This window comes from Scyliorhinus torazame, chromosome 16 (assembly GCF_047496885.1).
Source record: "Scyliorhinus torazame isolate Kashiwa2021f chromosome 16, sScyTor2.1, whole genome shotgun sequence".
NCBI classification, from domain to species: domain Eukaryota; kingdom Metazoa; phylum Chordata; class Chondrichthyes; order Carcharhiniformes; family Scyliorhinidae; genus Scyliorhinus; species Scyliorhinus torazame.
In genome coordinates this window covers 166612835-166629923 of record NC_092722.1, presented here as the reverse complement: position 1 = coordinate 166629923, position 17089 = coordinate 166612835, and the positions used below count along the sequence as shown (strand labels likewise).

The 17089-nt window shown below is 42.9% G+C and overlaps 1 protein-coding gene across 3 annotated transcripts in view; it reads right to left on the bottom strand.

Moving 5' to 3' along the window:
* LOC140393210 (pleckstrin homology domain-containing family S member 1-like) overlaps positions 1-17089 on the bottom strand; it is a 36459-nt gene that overhangs the window by 15545 nt on the left and 3825 nt on the right. For 2 of the 3 annotated variants that reach the window (XM_072479434.1, XM_072479436.1), the window contains exons 5-11: positions 15197-15328; positions 13020-13101; positions 11667-11747; positions 9078-9194; positions 7397-7501; positions 5934-5995; positions 4458-4526 (exon numbers count right to left, since the gene is read on the bottom strand). In XM_072479434.1, the coding sequence (XP_072335535.1) occupies positions 4458-4526; positions 5934-5995; positions 7397-7501; positions 9078-9194; positions 11667-11747; positions 13020-13101; positions 15197-15328 (648 nt within the window). The remainder of the gene's footprint in view (positions 1-4457; positions 4527-5933; positions 5996-7396; positions 7502-9077; positions 9195-11666; positions 11748-13019; positions 13102-15196; positions 15329-17089) is intronic. The other variant, XM_072479435.1, reaches the window with a different exon arrangement.

Genomic DNA, 17089 nt, shown 5'->3' with positions numbered 1-17089 from the left:
GTGGTAAAGCAGAGGGTTCAAGTGATCAAGTTAATTTTAGCCCATGCACCTGATGCTCCCCAAAAAGGCGGATTTATAATCAAGTCTGAGGGAGAAAGAAAATGTCCTGAAAATCTTTGCTGACAATCAGTGTCAATATGGCAAAGCACTCACTGAAAAATTCAGAGTAGTGAAAAATAATGCTTTCTCACAACTGTCCGATGCTTTTAAAATGCTGGTCATTAATTGCTTCCTCTTCTCAGGTAAGCAATTGGATTTTTAACAGTGGGCACGATCTTGAGCCTGCACTAACCATTCGTTGGATTGGCGGTATGGGCTGAAAATCTCAAAACAATCAAAATTCTCTCCAGAGAGATCGCGTTTCCCGATTTTTTTCTGCCCACACCAGCAACATTATAGGATTCACGCCCAAAGAGGGTGTGAATCTCATTTTAATACATTTGAATACATTTCCATGTTATTAGTGCCGCCCCTCCTCCAAATGATCCTCCCTCACTAAATATTAATTCCTCGTCGACGTGATGTCACAACATGACAGGTTTTGCCAGGCATGAAGCAGTCGAGGGGATTCCTCCGGGGCCAGATGTAAGTCTAGCCCCTTGGAGGAAGAGGGTCAAGCCTGAGCAATGTGGTGCAGTGCTTAACACTGCTGCCTCACAGCGCCAGAGACTCGGGTTCATTTCTAACCTTCGGCGACCTCAAGGTCACATGGACCTAGGTAGGATGCTCTTTCAGGGGGTCTTTGCAGACTCGATGGGCCAAATGCCCTCCTTCTGCACTATAGGGATTCTATAATTCTATAAGCAGTGCCCAACAGGGCACAGGGCCAATTGTCTGTGCCAACCTGGCAGTGCCAACCTGTGCCAGGGGCGAACCCGAGTGGGAGCCCTATGGGGGTGGGGTGCATTGATGTGCGTGTTGGATTGGGGTGGTGCAAGAGGGGCAGGGATAGTGCCAGCTATATTTCTACATTGTTACTGGGGGTTAACAATGCCGGCGAGGATTTTCAGGGTGGGGAGCGATGCACGTTGGGGGAGAGGAGGGGTGGGGGAGACACCCCGTTTCATCCATGGTAGGGGCTGGGGGCCTATAAGCTGCAGTGCTGACTGGGGTGCCCTTTAAAGATGGTGCCCCGATCTCTTTGGAGTCAGTTCCCGGCCCGGATCTCTTTGGAGTCAGTTCCCGGCTCTAGGAAGCCTCACCCTGCCATAATGACGGTGTAAACCACGCCCACTTATTGTTTTTGACAAAGAGGCTCAAAATTCTGAGAAGACTGGTCTGTGCAACTGGAGAATTACAAGCCAGACTTCTGTCTGAGCCTGGCACTTTGCCAAATTCTGGTAAGTTTCCGACCTAAAGAATGCTCAGTCCATGTGGTGATTGCAGTGTCAGTTCCAGTTTAGAGGAGGATAATGTCTGGAACTGATGCACCACTCCTGCATGACTCATCATGCAGGAAAAAATGAGTAGGGCCCATACAGACTGCAAACTACGCATCAACAAAATACAATGCTTATAAGAGAGTATTAATATCATTGACCGCAACTGTTGCACTTTTCTGGAAAATGCTCTCTAAAACGAACTGTTGTTTAATATATAGTTTCACATAGGTGGGGAGCGAGACTGTAACACACTCTGAATGTAAGTTAAGATGACATTATAAATATAGATTGGTCGGAGTCAGTGTGTTTGGAAAACGCTACCTGTAGGGGTTCATAGACATTTGCTGCTCATACAGGTTTTCTGCTATGCTAGTGGTATTTAATTTCATTGCCTATCTCAGCACTAAACTTCAAAAGAAAACACGGCTCTGCTCATTTATTTAAGTGCAGCAGAGGCAGTGTCCGCTGATGCTGAAATCTGTAATGCTTATTTGCAGGAAAGGGTATAAATTCCACTTTGCCACTCCCTGGCGATTTATCACTAAATTGCTCACTCCAAGCCTGTGATTTTCCAACACCACAGAATCTTTCCCTCAAAGTTTCTGTCATTCTCAAGGCAGGACTTTATAAGAAGAGGTTATTGCTTATGCAACTCAGTTGAGGTGGAAGGCTGTGGCAGGGTGGGGCACAGTTTCTGTGAAAGAACACGATGCTTCTTAAACTATGACCGCAAAGATTTATGCAAGTTATTTTCACTCCAGCTTCAGGTGTGGTTCAGTCACTACAAAACTTTAACAAAACTGCATGATCAAATCCAAACTGATGTCAGTTTGTCGGGTTATTCGGCACTGTGGTCTACCAAACTTTAATACTCTACACTGCAGGAAATACACACTGAAAAGTAACCAGTTGGCATCTTTAGTAATGGTTAAATATTAACCTGAGTTAGGAGTCAAACAATATTTTTGTAATAATAAAATAACTGCTAGGGTGACGAACACGTTACACTGCTCACACATTGCAATTGGGGAGGTGAGTTATCAATTGTAATGCAGACGTATTTGGACCGTGAATGAATTGAACTTGCTGTTACCATTTCTCAGTCTTTAGTTATTCCACCTCCTTGGCATATATTAAACCCACAATAAACTTTGTACCATTAATCAAATTTCTCTTTAAATTTTGCTGTGGTGAGTTTATGTTGATAAATGTGAGGTCATTCATTTTGGTAGGAATAACAGCAAAATGGACTATTATTTAAAATGGTAAAAAATTGCAGCATGCTGCTGTGCAGAGGGACCTGGGTGTCCTGGTGCATGAATTGCAAAACGTTGGTTTGAAGGTGCAGTAGGTAATTAAGCAGGCAAATGGAATTTCATCCTTCATTGCTAGAGGGATGGAGTTTAAAAACAGGGGGGTTGTGTTGCAGCTGTATAGGGTGCTGGTGAGGCCACACCGGAGTACTGTGTACAGTTTTGGTCTCCTTACTTTAATGTACTGGCACTGAAGGGAGTGCAGAGGAGATTCATGAGGTTGATTCCAGAGTTGAGAGGATTAGCTTAAGAGGGGAGATGAAGTAGACTGGGACTATACTCATTGGAATTTAGAAGAATGAGGAGGGATCTTATAGAAACATATAAAATTACGAAGGGTAAAGACAAGATAGAAGTAAGGAGGTTGCTTCCACTGGCGGCTGGAACTTGAACTAGGCAGCATAGCCTCAAAATAAGAGGGAGCAGATTTAGGACTGAGTTGAGGAGGAACTTCTTCTCCCAAAGGGTCGCGAATCTGTGGAATTGCCTGCTCAGTGAAGCAGTTGAAGCTACCTCCTTAAATGTTTTTAAGACAAAGATAGATATATTTTTGAACAGTGAATGAATAAAAGGTTATGATGAGCGGGCGGGTAAATAGAGTTGAGTCCACAAAAAGATCAGCCATGATCTTAATGAATGGCGGAGCAGGCTCGAGGGGCCAGATGGCCCACTCCTGCTCCAGTTCTTATGTTCTTCTTATGTTCTTATGCAGGAAATAAGTGAAACATTTTGACATTAATTTTTGGAAATATAGCACTAAATCTCTTGTATAGTTTTGTCAGCTAGTTGGTGAAATTGTCCCTTCAGATTCCATAGTGTGTAGACTGGCAATCCAGAACGAGAGCACACAATCTAGTCTGGCATCCAATGCAGTACTGAGGACATGCTGTATTGATGGAGACATTAATTGTTCCTTCGATAAGATGTCAAATTGAAATCCTGTCTACTCGTTCAGATGGGCATTAACAATCGATAGCACGATCGGAAGGTGGAAGTTCTCCCAGTACCCTTGCAACATTACACCCGTAACCATCATTACAGTAAACATTTATCTTGTTGCTGAATGTACTGTGCATTGAGGACAGTGCATAAAAGGAACAACTGTCCATTTTGCAATAATTGCATTTCAAAATAATTCCAATGGAATTATTCAGAAATAGTTCAGGACTCATACAATGGTTCCCTATCTAACCTGAGGTTTCCCATTCAGAGCCTCTGGCCACCCCTTACAAGAACACTGACATGGCTGGGGAAGGAGCGCAGACTCCATATGGTGCACTTCTGTTATCTGCCCCAAGTAAGACACGTCTTGATTCTGTGGGCTGGTGCACCCAGCAAGATCAGGCTGCCAGCAGGTGCAAGTGGGCCCCACTGGGAAATGGTCCAGACTCATGACTCAGAGGAGACTTTTTAGAGAAATTTGCTCAATGGGAAAGCATATGGCTGTCCCACTCGAAAATAAGAAGGCATTGTACTGACACAGCGTACTCTGGAGGGACAGCAATGGAAAGTATTGACAGCATAATGCCACTATCACTGCCACAAGCACAGGACTTGTGAATTTGTATCTATGATAAGACTTAAAACAATTAATCAAAATGTACTGCAGCACTTGTAAATAAGTGAGCAAAAGATCTTACATTTCTCTTCTGCACTGGAAAATTAGAACTCATGTTAATAACATTTGAAAATTGACTTTAAATTTCATTGATTACTTATAGCTTATCACACACATCTAAATATAATTGTCAGATGTACATACTTGGTTTCTTTCATAAGATGTTCTTCTTCCTCCTCTATCTGAGACGAGATTGTGCTGATACTGTCTCTACTGTCAAGAGAATATAACATGGATATATAACTGGTTTTGTTTTATTATCAGAACCTGATGGCTACAAAGCCACTTAGTTTACTATTTTCAATATCCTTCAAAGAACAAACTATACCTATGGGGCGGGATTCTCCCCTACCCGGCGGGGCAGGCCGTACCGGCGTCGATTAGTGGTGTGAACCACTCCGGCATCGGGCCTCCTGGAAGGTGCAGAATCCTTGACGGCCGCTCGGGCCAGAGAATCAGCGCTCCGGCCCCGGGCGCATACCCCGACCGGCGCCACGCCGGCGCCGATTCTCCGTCCCGGCATTGGGGCGGCGTGGCGCAATTCACGCGGCGCCACACCGATTCTCCGACCCGGCCCGGGGGGGGGGGGGGGGGGGGGGGGGTCGGAGAATTCCGCCCTTTATGTCTCGTCCAGTTCAGTTGCTGGTCAATGGTAACCACTAGGGTGTGGCTAGTGGGGATTTAGCAATAATAATTGAACATTAAGGGGCGATGGTTAGGTTATCCCCCTTTGGAAATAGTTTAACATCCGGCTCTTGTGTGGCGTGAATGTTATTTATCTGTGTGCCTATATCGTGGAAGGACACCGTTAACATAGATGCTAACTTGAACAGCTTAAACGATTTCAATATTTGAATATGAATTTGAATTAAATTTTGCTCCTGGTGAATTCCAACAAGCATATAATCATCAAAATGTTTAATGGTGTCTTATAACAAGTGCTAAAACATCTATAACTAAATTTATGCCAACTGATGATCTTTGTAGTGTCCCAGTAACAAGCTGTTTTAGGCAGTTGAAGGACAACTTGAAAAGTCATTAATTACATGAATAAGACAGACAAGGTTAGTGTGGAATTAGTTCTGGTGATTTACTAAGAACCTTTTCCAAATCTTTAGACTTTGTGGGACCCTTGGGTCTTGGTTGTGGCAGAACTGGTTGCGATTGAGAATGGGGAATTTGGCATTCCGGCCAAACCACATTCGCTTGCAGCAGCACCAGAAAATCCTAGCCACAAACGAGGATGGAAGATTTCGGCCACTGCGTGGCCAAATTTCTCAATCTTTGTCCATCAGCACATTTGAAAAAGGGCCCTGAAGAAAAATCATACCGACTCTAAAATGTTACCTTTGTTCCTCTCTCCACAGATGCTGCCAGGTTTTTTCAAGCATCTTCTGTTTTTACATTAAAAAGGTTCAATATTTGTCTAGTACTAACACCAATAATATCTACATTCTAGACTATTTTACTCTAATTAGAAGACTATATGGAGGGGGAGTTTTACGATGTATTAGGAAAGAGGAACGCAATTTTAAAACTATTCAATAAAAATACCATGAGATTTTATTTGGATATTGAGTTTCCATGCAAACCCATTTGTACGATCTTTCAACTACTCACATTGAAGCCATGGACATGTAGATCCCAGAGTCATTAGATGCTGTCCTTTCTTTTCTCCATTGCTGTATTTGTTTAAAAAAAATACTTAAAATCAGTTTTTGAAATATTAATGCAAATAAGGCATAATATTTAAAGACAACTGCTGGCATTATAGTCACGGACCCTCAAGTGATACGTAACAATTTCAAGGTATTAAAAAATGTTGGTTCTTTCTGGGTGGTTTTTTTGGTCAATTAACAGTTAGGTTTCTAGCTGGTCTATTGTATAATTCCATTTGTGATCACTGGTAAACTTTTATAAACAATGTTTCCTGAATAACACTTCCCTGCAAGTATTATCATTGGACTTAAATATCAATTTCTGGAAATAAATCTTGACATTTCTTAATGTCTTGTCTAAATAATCAGGAGGAATTTAAGCACACTTATCCTAAAAATGGTACATGTTCAATTATGTTCATCAGGTTGAGTGATGTCAGTGCTGGTGAATGGTATATTTTCCATTTTAATAATAATAATCTTTATTAGTGTCACAAGTAGGCTTACATTAACACTGCAATGAAGTTACTGTGACAATCCCCTTGCTGCCACATTCCGGCGATTGTTCGGGTACACCAAGGGTGAATTCAGAATGTCCAAATCACCTAACAACACGTCTTTCGGGCCATGTGAGAGAAAACCGGAGCATCCGGAGGAAACTCACACAGACAGGGGGAGAATGTGCAGACTCCACACAGACAGTGACCCAAGCCGGGAATCGAACCTGGGACCCTGGTGCTGTGAAGCGACAATGCTAACCACTGTGCTACCGTTCTGCCCCACCACTGTGCTACCGTGCAACGCCTGACGTCAGTATCAAGCACTCTTGAATTTGATACATTATTGTCTCTTTCATCTGCATCAGCCCTCATCTGATAAGAGCATGGATACTCTACTCTTTAATTTCTCCCTTCTCTTTTTTTCTCTGGGCATTCTCAAACCTTCCTTGATTGGTTGATTGGCAGAAAACGTGGGCAACATTTCCGAGTGCAACTCTGCCATCAGTTGCTAGGAGATATGTATGGACTGGGCAGTGATGCCTCTCTTCAAAGTGTTTGGTTTTTACCCACAATAGTAGAGCAAAGGTAAATAACTGGGGAGCGAGATGATAACTGGGATTTTTAGTATGTCGCATTGCCACATTGCCAAAGTGGTGACCCATCCTAGATGCCATATGCTTATAAAGAAATGAACCCCTTTTGAATGCCAGCCATGATAATTAGAGTTCCTAGATGGGAGTTCTTGATAGTTCAATAATTTATCCTTTAAAAAAATATGTCATTGTGCAGTAAATATTAACCCATCCTTAACATGTTATAAATACTCATTGATGGAAAGTTGCATTTTCACATAACATATTAAAATAGGAACTAAAATAATTCCGACACAGATGAGTAGTAATTTTTTAATACCCATGACACTTACAGCTGCCAGGATGTTTCTTGGTGTATCATAAATACTTGACTGCTCGAATTCTGGAGGCAGTGAATGAGAACGTAGCTTTTCCATATTAACTGGGCGTTGATTGGGCTGTGAATAGTAAAAAACTGAGTGAAAAACAAGTAGTTTTACACCTTTCCTAAACAATTGTGTCCATTTTTGATTTCAATTGCACCTGGGTGAATATTATATAGCTGCTTTCACTTCTTGTGCGTTTAATACAGGCATGCTGATCAAAATCCAATTTAAATAATCAGTTAAACTTCTAAGCAAAGATGGGAATTACATTCTTCATTGCCAATTAAAAACCTGATATACAATTAGGTGTAATTTAATATTCATTTGGACAAACTTGATCTAAAAGGAATAACCCTATAAATAGTAGGGTTACAGAGTTTATACCAGAGTAGATACTGGGCGGAATTCTCCGGTGCCCCAGCAGCGCGTTGTTCACTGGAGGCGGAATTCTCCCTTCCCGCTGCCTGTCAATGGGATTTCCTGTGGGTGGGGTTCGCTGCCAGCGGGAAAAGGGAATTCCAACGGCCGGTGGAATCCAGCCACTATAAAAGGGCGCGGGCTATAGTTGCAGGCTTCCAGTAAGTGAAATAATTTATAAAGTTGTAATAAACGGATTTTAAAACCGAACCTATTTTTGAAAGTAATGCCGAGATTTTAGTTATGCTAGCTGTGGTAGTACCAGGTATTGCGGTACCTAAGAGACTGATGACCATTGGTTAGATCCAGGAGTCTACCATTGGCTGTTGTTACGGAGCTCCGCCCTGACAGGCGGAGTATAAGAGATGGTGCCGTCCCAGCAGCCTTCACTTTCTGTATCGAAGCTGCTGGGGAACACGTTCTAGTAGATTAAAGTCTTCAGTTGTGAAATCACTTTGCCTTGAGTGTAATTGATCGCGCATCACTAGCTCACTAAGTTAGCTCATGTAACGTTTCTGACATCCTGTAGTGAATAGTAGCACACTGAAGTCAAGTAACTTGGGTAATTACTCCAAATCAGTCAGGATTTGGAGAATGTCTTGCAGCTTTAACACCTGGATGCAAAGAAGCAGCCAGTCTTCCTGCTGCAAACTAGTTTCCCAGTCAGTCAGACTGAAATAGTTAGGGGGAGACTCACCACAGCTGCCCCTATGCCAAGCAGAAGGAAAAGGCCTGCTTTTAGATTAACCATCAAGCGAAGGGCTGGTGTGGATGGAACCAGTGTTCGAGGAAGCAAGGATTGTGAAAAGGTGGGGACCACGGAATTGCAAGGCAGAGCCTTTAGAACAGGGAGTCCATTGCTCAAAGGGTTGAGTAAAAAGAACCTAGTTTATTTCAGGTTTTCAGCACCCACAGTATTTTAATTAAATGAACAGTGGATGATTCCCCTTGGTGAAGCTGGGAGAAGGGATCCTGTTAATGCAGAGAGGAGTTGGACTGTAAACTTAAGACTACAAGTCTACAGAGAGTGCAGTGTAATAAGCAAACATGGCATTAAAGGGGAGATGCCTGTTTTCAGATTATCTTTGATCTTCAAATGGCAATATTTTATGAATAAGTAAACATCTCTACCTCATAGACATTTTGCCAGTTTAAAAATAATTCTAAAAATGGCATGTAAAGTGACTGCATAGACTTGGAACTGACTATTACAAATGTGCACTTGTGTTACCTGTGACAACCTGTTTTGTATCGATCTGGGTCTATCATAAATGACCATGGCTTCTTTTAATGAAGAAGGTTCAACATGTGGCTTTGGTTTCATCCATTCACTTTTTCTATTGTGACTCTGTAAACCAAAATAAAGTGACCTATTAATGAAGCCAGTTTAATCGATGATATACAACTCAAATTAGACCATTCACTGTGCTTTCACTATAAGGTGTACAGATCAGTCAACACAATACACTTTGACCATATTCCAATTAAAAGTTTACCATATTGCTGTTGCTCTTGAGTCACATACAGATTGGGTAAGGAAGCCTTCCTTTCTTTAACTGTATTAGGGATGCGCTAGGGAGATTGCAAATTCAAGTACCGCCCCAGAACTGGAACAAAAAATTGAGGCTGGCACTCTAGCTAGCATTCTGGGAGTGCTGCTCTGTTAGGTGGACCATTTTTCTGTTGAGATGTTAAAATGGAGAACCCATCTGCCCTCACATATTCTGCCCTCATATATACACAATTTGAAAGAGGAGCAGGAGTCCATTCCTTATCTCCTTGCCAATATTTACCCTTCAATCAACAATGCAAATAAAAATAAATTATCCGGTAATGATCATATTGCTGTTTGTGGGAGTTAGCTGTAGGCAAATTCGCTGCCACATTTTCTATGGGCGGGATTCTCCATCCGTTCACGGTAGCAGGATTCTCTGGTCTTGCTGTGTGAACGGGAGATTTGGCTGAGCATCAGATTATCCGTCCTCGCTAGCAGCAGTAGCGGGGTGGACTCGCAGCAGAGAATCCCGGCCCTTATTACAATGGTGACTACACTTCAAAAGCCCTTCATTGTCTTATAAAGTACTTTGGGATGTTCTGAAAGGTGCAAATGTATGTCTTTTTTAAATCCTGAATTGCTAGTCTGGTAACATAACCATTATGCTACAGTAGCTTCACCTCCGGTAGCAATGGGGTAATCAAACAATTATCTCTGCTACAGTTCATAGGCATTTGATTTTTTCTAACTAGGAGTTAAGGCTACATGAAATGCACTAAATAAGTACTCATATCCCGAAAAAAGCCTCCAAGCTTTCAAAATAATTTGGTTTGATAACTGCTTTGCTTGTGAAGATTCTAGAATTATTTATGCATCCCACCATTGCATAGAAATTATATTACACATGCAGGGCATTTGGCACAACCAGATTACACCGATGCTTGTGCTCCACTCAAGCCTCAGTATTCAGTATCTATGGCCTGAATTATCTGGTCCGGTGAAATCCATACCTGAAGTCAACGGTGATTCCCGCCATAGGCGGGACCCGAAATTCATGGTGGTGGTATAGTGGTATTGCCACTGGACTAGAAGTCCAGGGACCCAGGGTAATGCTCTGGGCACCTGGGTTTGAATCCCAACACAAAAGCTAATGGGATCTGAACTCAATAAAAATCTGCAATTAGAAAGTCTAACGATGAAGAACTAGGGGAGGAGATAGAGGAGGGTATGTGGGCTGATGCCCTAAGCAGGGTAAATTCCTCTTCCTCATGCGCCAGGCTTAGCCTGATTCAATTTAAGGTGCTACATAGAGCACACATAACGGGAGCAAGATTGAGCAGGTTCTTTGGAGTGGAGGACAAATGTGGGAGGTGTGGCGGGAGCCCGGCAAACCACGCACATATGTTTTGGGCGTGCCCGGCACTGGAAGGGTATTGGAAGGGAGTGACGGGAGTGATTTCGCGGGTGGTGAAGGCCCGGGTCAAACCAGGCTGGGGGTTAGCTCTATTTGGAGTTGCGGAAGAGCCGGGAGTGCAGGAGGCGAAAGAGGCCGACGTTGTGGCCTTTGCGTCCCTAGTAGCCCGGCGCAGGATCCTACTCATGTGGAAGGAGGCGAAACCCCCCGGACTGGAGGCCTGGGTAAATGATATGGCGGGGTTCATTGAACTGGAGCAGATAAAGTTTGCCCTGAGAGGATCGGCTCAAGGGTTCACCAGGCGGTGGCAGCCATTTCTCGACTACCTAGGGGAACGTTAGAGGGAAGACAGATGACCAGCAGCAGCAACCCAGGGGGAAGGGGGGGGGGGGTTTAGTTTAGTTTAGGTCAAAGATAAAGGGGTTTTGTTACTTGTGTATTGTTAAAAATTTCTGTATTGTTATTGTTGCGTTTGCTTTGTAAGAGGGGAAAAATTGTTGTTTGGGAAAAAAATTTCAATAAAACATATTTAAAAAAAGAAAGTCTAACGATGACCATGAAATCAAGAACCATTGTCGATTGTCATAGAAACCCATCTGGTTCGCTGATGTCCTTTAGGGAAGAAAACCTGACACACTTATCTGGTCTACCTGGTCTGGCCTATACGAGACTCCAGACCCACAACAATGTGGGTGACTCGTAAGTACCCTTTCAAATGGCCTAGCAAGCCACGCAGCTGAAGGGCAATTCAGGATGGGCAATAAGTGCTGCTCCAGCCAGTGATGCTCACATCCATGAATGCAAAATAAATAAATAGTTATCCATTATCCTCTATGTCCCTCTCCTTGAGTAAAATATATCATTACTTCATAATACACTTCAAATATTGCATAATAAACAGATTGTGTTACCTCCGTTACTTCTGGAATTGAAGCATAAAGTGAAGCGGATTTGTCCGCTGTAGAGGTTTCTTCAGGTTTTCCTGAACTGTCCTGCAGACAAGAAGTACGGGATCAGCAAAGTTAGGCCAGCATGAAAAATGTGTTGGTTAAACACCTCTCATTATTACAGAGTGGTACAGGCCAGGAAAACCCACCCCACATTATCATTCATTAAAATGAAATGGACAGAAAACTACGGACCGCAGCTCCAATATCGCAGATGATTCACTTTACCCGGAGGATTCATTCACAAAATATTTCCTGTGTATTAAATGTCTATATAGAACAATAGAGGCAAAATACTGTGGATGCTAGAAATCTGAAATAAATGTTACGCTGAAGGGTTATTGACCTGAAATGTTCACTCAAATCCTGCCTGACCTGCTGAGTATTTACAACAAAGATATGTAAACAGGAAATGGTGACGAAATACGCATTTCAGTTACGGACAATGAGAACCTCAAAAATGTTTTCTGTCATCTGGAATGTGATAACTACAATAATATGTCTTGGATGATTAAATGATTTTCTGTAACCCTTTGTAGGTTTACAATGAACAGAGAATAAATGGAAAATTACATATTAACTTCAAAATAATTGATTCTTCAGTCGGGCCTATTGGGCGACTGGAAATTCCCGCCCGTGTCAACAAACCTTTACATGGTCCCCATCCCGTTCGTGGCAATCTTGCGGCGGGTGCGGCCAAAGAATCCAGCCTTTAATTTGTTAACAGTATTATTTTCCTTAATCATATAATCATAGAATTTACAGTGCAGGAGGCCACTTAGCCCATCGAGTCTGCATCAGCTCTTGGAAAGAGCATCCTACTTAAGTCCACACCTCCACCCTATCCCCGTAACCCAGTAACCCCCCCTAACCTTTTGGACACTAAGGGACAATTTAGCATGGCCAATCCATCTTTGGATTGTGGGAGAAAACCGGAGCACCTGGAAGAAACCCATGCAGACACGGGGAGAAAGTGCAAACTCCACACAGTCACCCAAGGCGGAATTGAACCCGGGACCCAGGAGCTGTGAGGCAGCAGTGCTAACCACTGTGCCACCCATGGAGCCATAATAACCAAGATGAAAATTAAATTACTAAATCTTAGATTTTGAATTTAAAGCGACTCAGTGAAATTTGTCCAATTTTAAATAACATTTTTCAGTTAGAATTTAACCTGTAGATAAAACTGATACATGCATTGCACATGCGTTCCTTTTCTAAAATGTGAAGGTGCAATTTAAAATTCTGGCCGCATTTGTTTTTGCACATATTACAAGATAATTGTGAACGTTTGATAATGTCAATATATTTTGCTACCTGGGTTTGTTCCTCCGACTGTGGCATTGTCCTCACGCAAAGTACATTTTCAATTGAGCCGTGCCAAAATTGCACAGACTCCCTGTGGAAGGAACAGCACAACAAAAAAAAAATCAACTAAGACAATGGGTTCAGAATATTATCTAGCCAATATTGTTGCTCTGTTTAATGTCAATTGATCCTTAACTTCATGATTTATCCATTAGATGTGAACGGACAAAAACTTTGTGAACTTCTGTCTATTTTCACATGAACATATTTCACTGAAGCTGGATTGTCAGATGGATGAGATGAAGTGTTTGTCTTTTCCTTGCAGAAGTCATTTATCCAAAATAATCTTGTGATAAGATAGTTTTAGTAGCTGTTGTGAAAAAGCACTCACTTCAGCCCACTAGACAGGCGAACAGTTTCATCGAGAAAATCAACATCGTCTTGGAATGAAGCTGCTTTCATCAAAATTCATTTTCAGTGACTCCCTGCTCAGGCTAGTTGCAACATTCACTCCTGCATACCATGAATGTTTCATGTAGGAGTCCTGACTGACTCCTGATTATGGAAAGCAAACATTGCCCAGCCTCGGCATATCATGTCATGTGTAAGGTGCTATATCCGCACCCTAACCATTCTAGCAGGCAGAGGAACCCTGGAAGCTTTCCCCCTCCATGAGGTTAGAGAGACCAAATTTTTTTGGATCAGCTCCTTAGTGTCTTCATTGAGCAACTATAATTCAGCACAGGTCACGATACAAGTCTGGGGTCCTGTTGGTTTATTGAAATGAGGAATGCTGAGTGGAGGCTACGGTGTCCCTACGCAGAGGAGATGTTGGAGGGTAATCTGGGGCAGGATTCTCCGACACCCCGCCGGGTCGGAGAATCGCCAGGGGGTGGCGTGAATCCCGGTCCTGACGGTTGCCGAATTCTCCGGCACCGGATATTTGGCGGGGGCGGGAATCCCGCCGCGCCGGTTGGCGAGCCCCCCCCCCCCCCCCCCTCCCCCCCGGTGATTCTCTGGCCCGCGATGGGCCTAAGTCCCGCTGCTGGAATGCCTGTCTCGCCGGCGAGGATCAAACCACCTCTCTTCCCGGCAGGACTAGGCGGGCCCCGGGGTCCTGGAGGGGGCACTGGGCCATCTGTCCCCGGGGGGTGCCCCCACGATGGCCTGGCCTGTAATCGGGGCCCACCAATCCGCGGGCGGGCCTGTGATGTGGGAGCACTCTTTTCCCTCCACCTCGGCCACAGTCTTCACCATGGCTGACGCGGAAGAGACCCCACCCCGCGCATGCGCGGGGATGACGTCAGCAGCCGCTGACGCTCCCGCGCATATGTGGACTTCCGCCGCACCTTTGGGACGGCCCGATGCCGGAGTGGTTCACGCCACTCTATCCCGCTGGGACCCCCGCCCCGCCGGGTAGGGGAGAATCCCGCCCTGATGTCTTGAGTGGACCTGAAATTTGGCCTTCAAGTACTGATTGTAGCCATAATTAAGGCATTCACCAGTCTCCAAGGCTGTAGAAATGTGAATACAGCTGGCAAAAGGTTAACATAACAAGGGAAACACTGTCAAAATGATCTCTACAAAGCAGCTTTCAAATAAATCTTTGCCTAACAAGAATTATGCAGATATCTAAAAGTTATTCTCAAACAGAACAAATTTTGTTTTAAAAAAAAAAAAACAATTTCTCCTTCAGATCTGTTTTACAAAAGTATTACCATGACAGGTAATATCCATTGTTTAGTATTGCCATTTTTATATCCTGGGGATTTCAGCTCAAATATGTAAAATAGGCTTCATTCTGACTGCAAATTAGTTTGTGGCAAGTATTGCACTAAATCTTTCCATGCACTCCAGTTAAAAAAAAAATGATAGAAAGAAGTTGAAGCAAATTCGTACTGTGTCTAGACACTTTTAACATGTACTGTACCTGCTTTCAGTATCATATTTAGACCAATCCAATAAGAGATGGAAATGATCAGATATATTGCTCAATTTGTTCAGGTCATCAATGATGAGGCAAGATATCTTATCACCAAGATAGCAATCCTTAGGGTGTTTTGTTTAAGAGTGTTTCGCTAATCTTAGATGTACTGTGAATTCTTCCTCAAAAACTTCAAATACATTCAACATTCAATTGATTCTTAAAATTCCAACTGTAAACAATTTAAGTCCTTCATACTTACATTTCTCCAATAAAAAAGAATTCTCTTTCGTCTGTCCTCAGAAAAATTACACACTCAGGGGTGCATTTAAACATTTTTTGAATCAGATTCCATTTTTGATGGTTGTCTGGTCCACGGCATATCTCTGTAACACTTTTCAAATAAAGGGAAAGAGATATTAGACTACTGGAAACTCAATTACATTTGACATTGTCTTATCACTATGACAAACTGAAATATCAAACATACATCTTGAATGCTGTTGGAGCTAAACTGTTAATGAAGCCAAAGCCAAGTCACAAAGCTGGTCTTTATTGACTTGTTCGGTCTTACAACTTTGCCCCACTCCACCTAGTGTCCCAGTGAGAGGGCGAGAGAGTCCTTGGTGAGGCACTGTATGGGTGGCATGATAGCACAGTGGCTACCACTGTTGCTTCACAGACCCAGGTTCTATTCCTGCATGGCTCACTGTCTGTGTGGAGTCTGCACGTTCTCCCCGTGTCTCCGTGGGTTTCCTCTTGGTGCTCCGGTTTCCTCCCACAAGCCCTGAAAGGCATGCTTGTTAGGTGAATTGGACATTCTGAATTCTCCCTTGTGTACCCGAACAGGCGCCGGAATGTGGCGACTAGGGACATTTCACAGTAACTTCATTGCGGTATTAATGTAAGTCTACTTGTGACAAGATGTAAAGATTATTAGTAATCAACAAGAAATGATCACATATCTCTGGGTGATTGGTGTGCATGCAATGACTTTCCTAACTTGAGATTTGTAAAGTAGTCAGTCCCAGCTCTACTGCTGTGCTACTTTGTTGGTCTATTTCAGCTTCAGGCAATGGTGACCTCCAGGACATATTCATCAATTATGGTGCTCCTGAACGTCAAGAACAGGTGACTGGACTCTCTTTTTTGAGGTGATTATTACCTGGCACTTGAGGTATAAGTATTACCTGCCACTGGTCAGTTTGTTTATTATCGAGGTCCTGTTGTTGGCCACTTTAGATGTCTGCATTATTAGGAATTATGAATAGAGAGCCAAGTTTTGAAATTATCAGTCAACAGCCCCACTTCTGACCTTACACACACAAATGATTGTTAATGAAGCAAATGCGAGTTGAGTGGAGCTCCTTCCCTTGAGAATATCGGCTTTGATTTCACCAACCACCACAAACATCCTTTGCATTATGTCCTAACCGTTGGAGGCCTTTTTCTTTGGCCTTTTCCATTGGCTTCAGTTTTGTTAAAGCCCCCTGATGTCGTACATGGGCAAATTCTGCCTTGACAAAGGGTGGCACTCTGACCTTTCCTTTGGCATTCAGGTCTTAAATCTCTATCTAGAATAAGCATGTGATAAGGTCTAATTTCAATACCATGAGGATGTATTTCTGTTCTTTTCCTATCCTAGCCTGGTAACTCCCAAACCATCTTTCATGATGAGGGTTTTTCTGGAAATTCTTCCTACACCTCAAGTTAGGCAAACATTCCAGATTTGTTTAAAATCCTCACAAATATGATATTTTTTTAACTCAAGCAGAAACTCCCACCCTCAGTCCAGCATTGTGAACCATAAAGTCTTGCCACCTCCATTGGCTGCCTCGTTTTCTCTTTTGGATCTTTGCAGATTGATCCGTTTATGAAATTCAGGCATATCTTTCAGGAGAATCTTGTAATCCAATCCCACAATGGCTTCTTATTCACCCATCTCCTCTCAAAGTCCATCTGCATGAAAATATGAACTACATGCACCTTGTATCCAAGTAGAATTGCTGATTATCTATCCATCAGACTCCCACCTTTTGTCTATCTTGTAATTAAAGTATAACCATTTACAACCTGACATTCTTAACACCTCTCTAGGTGGAAATTAATAGTCAATCCACTGCCAACACAGATACTTCTGCTATTTTCTACAAGT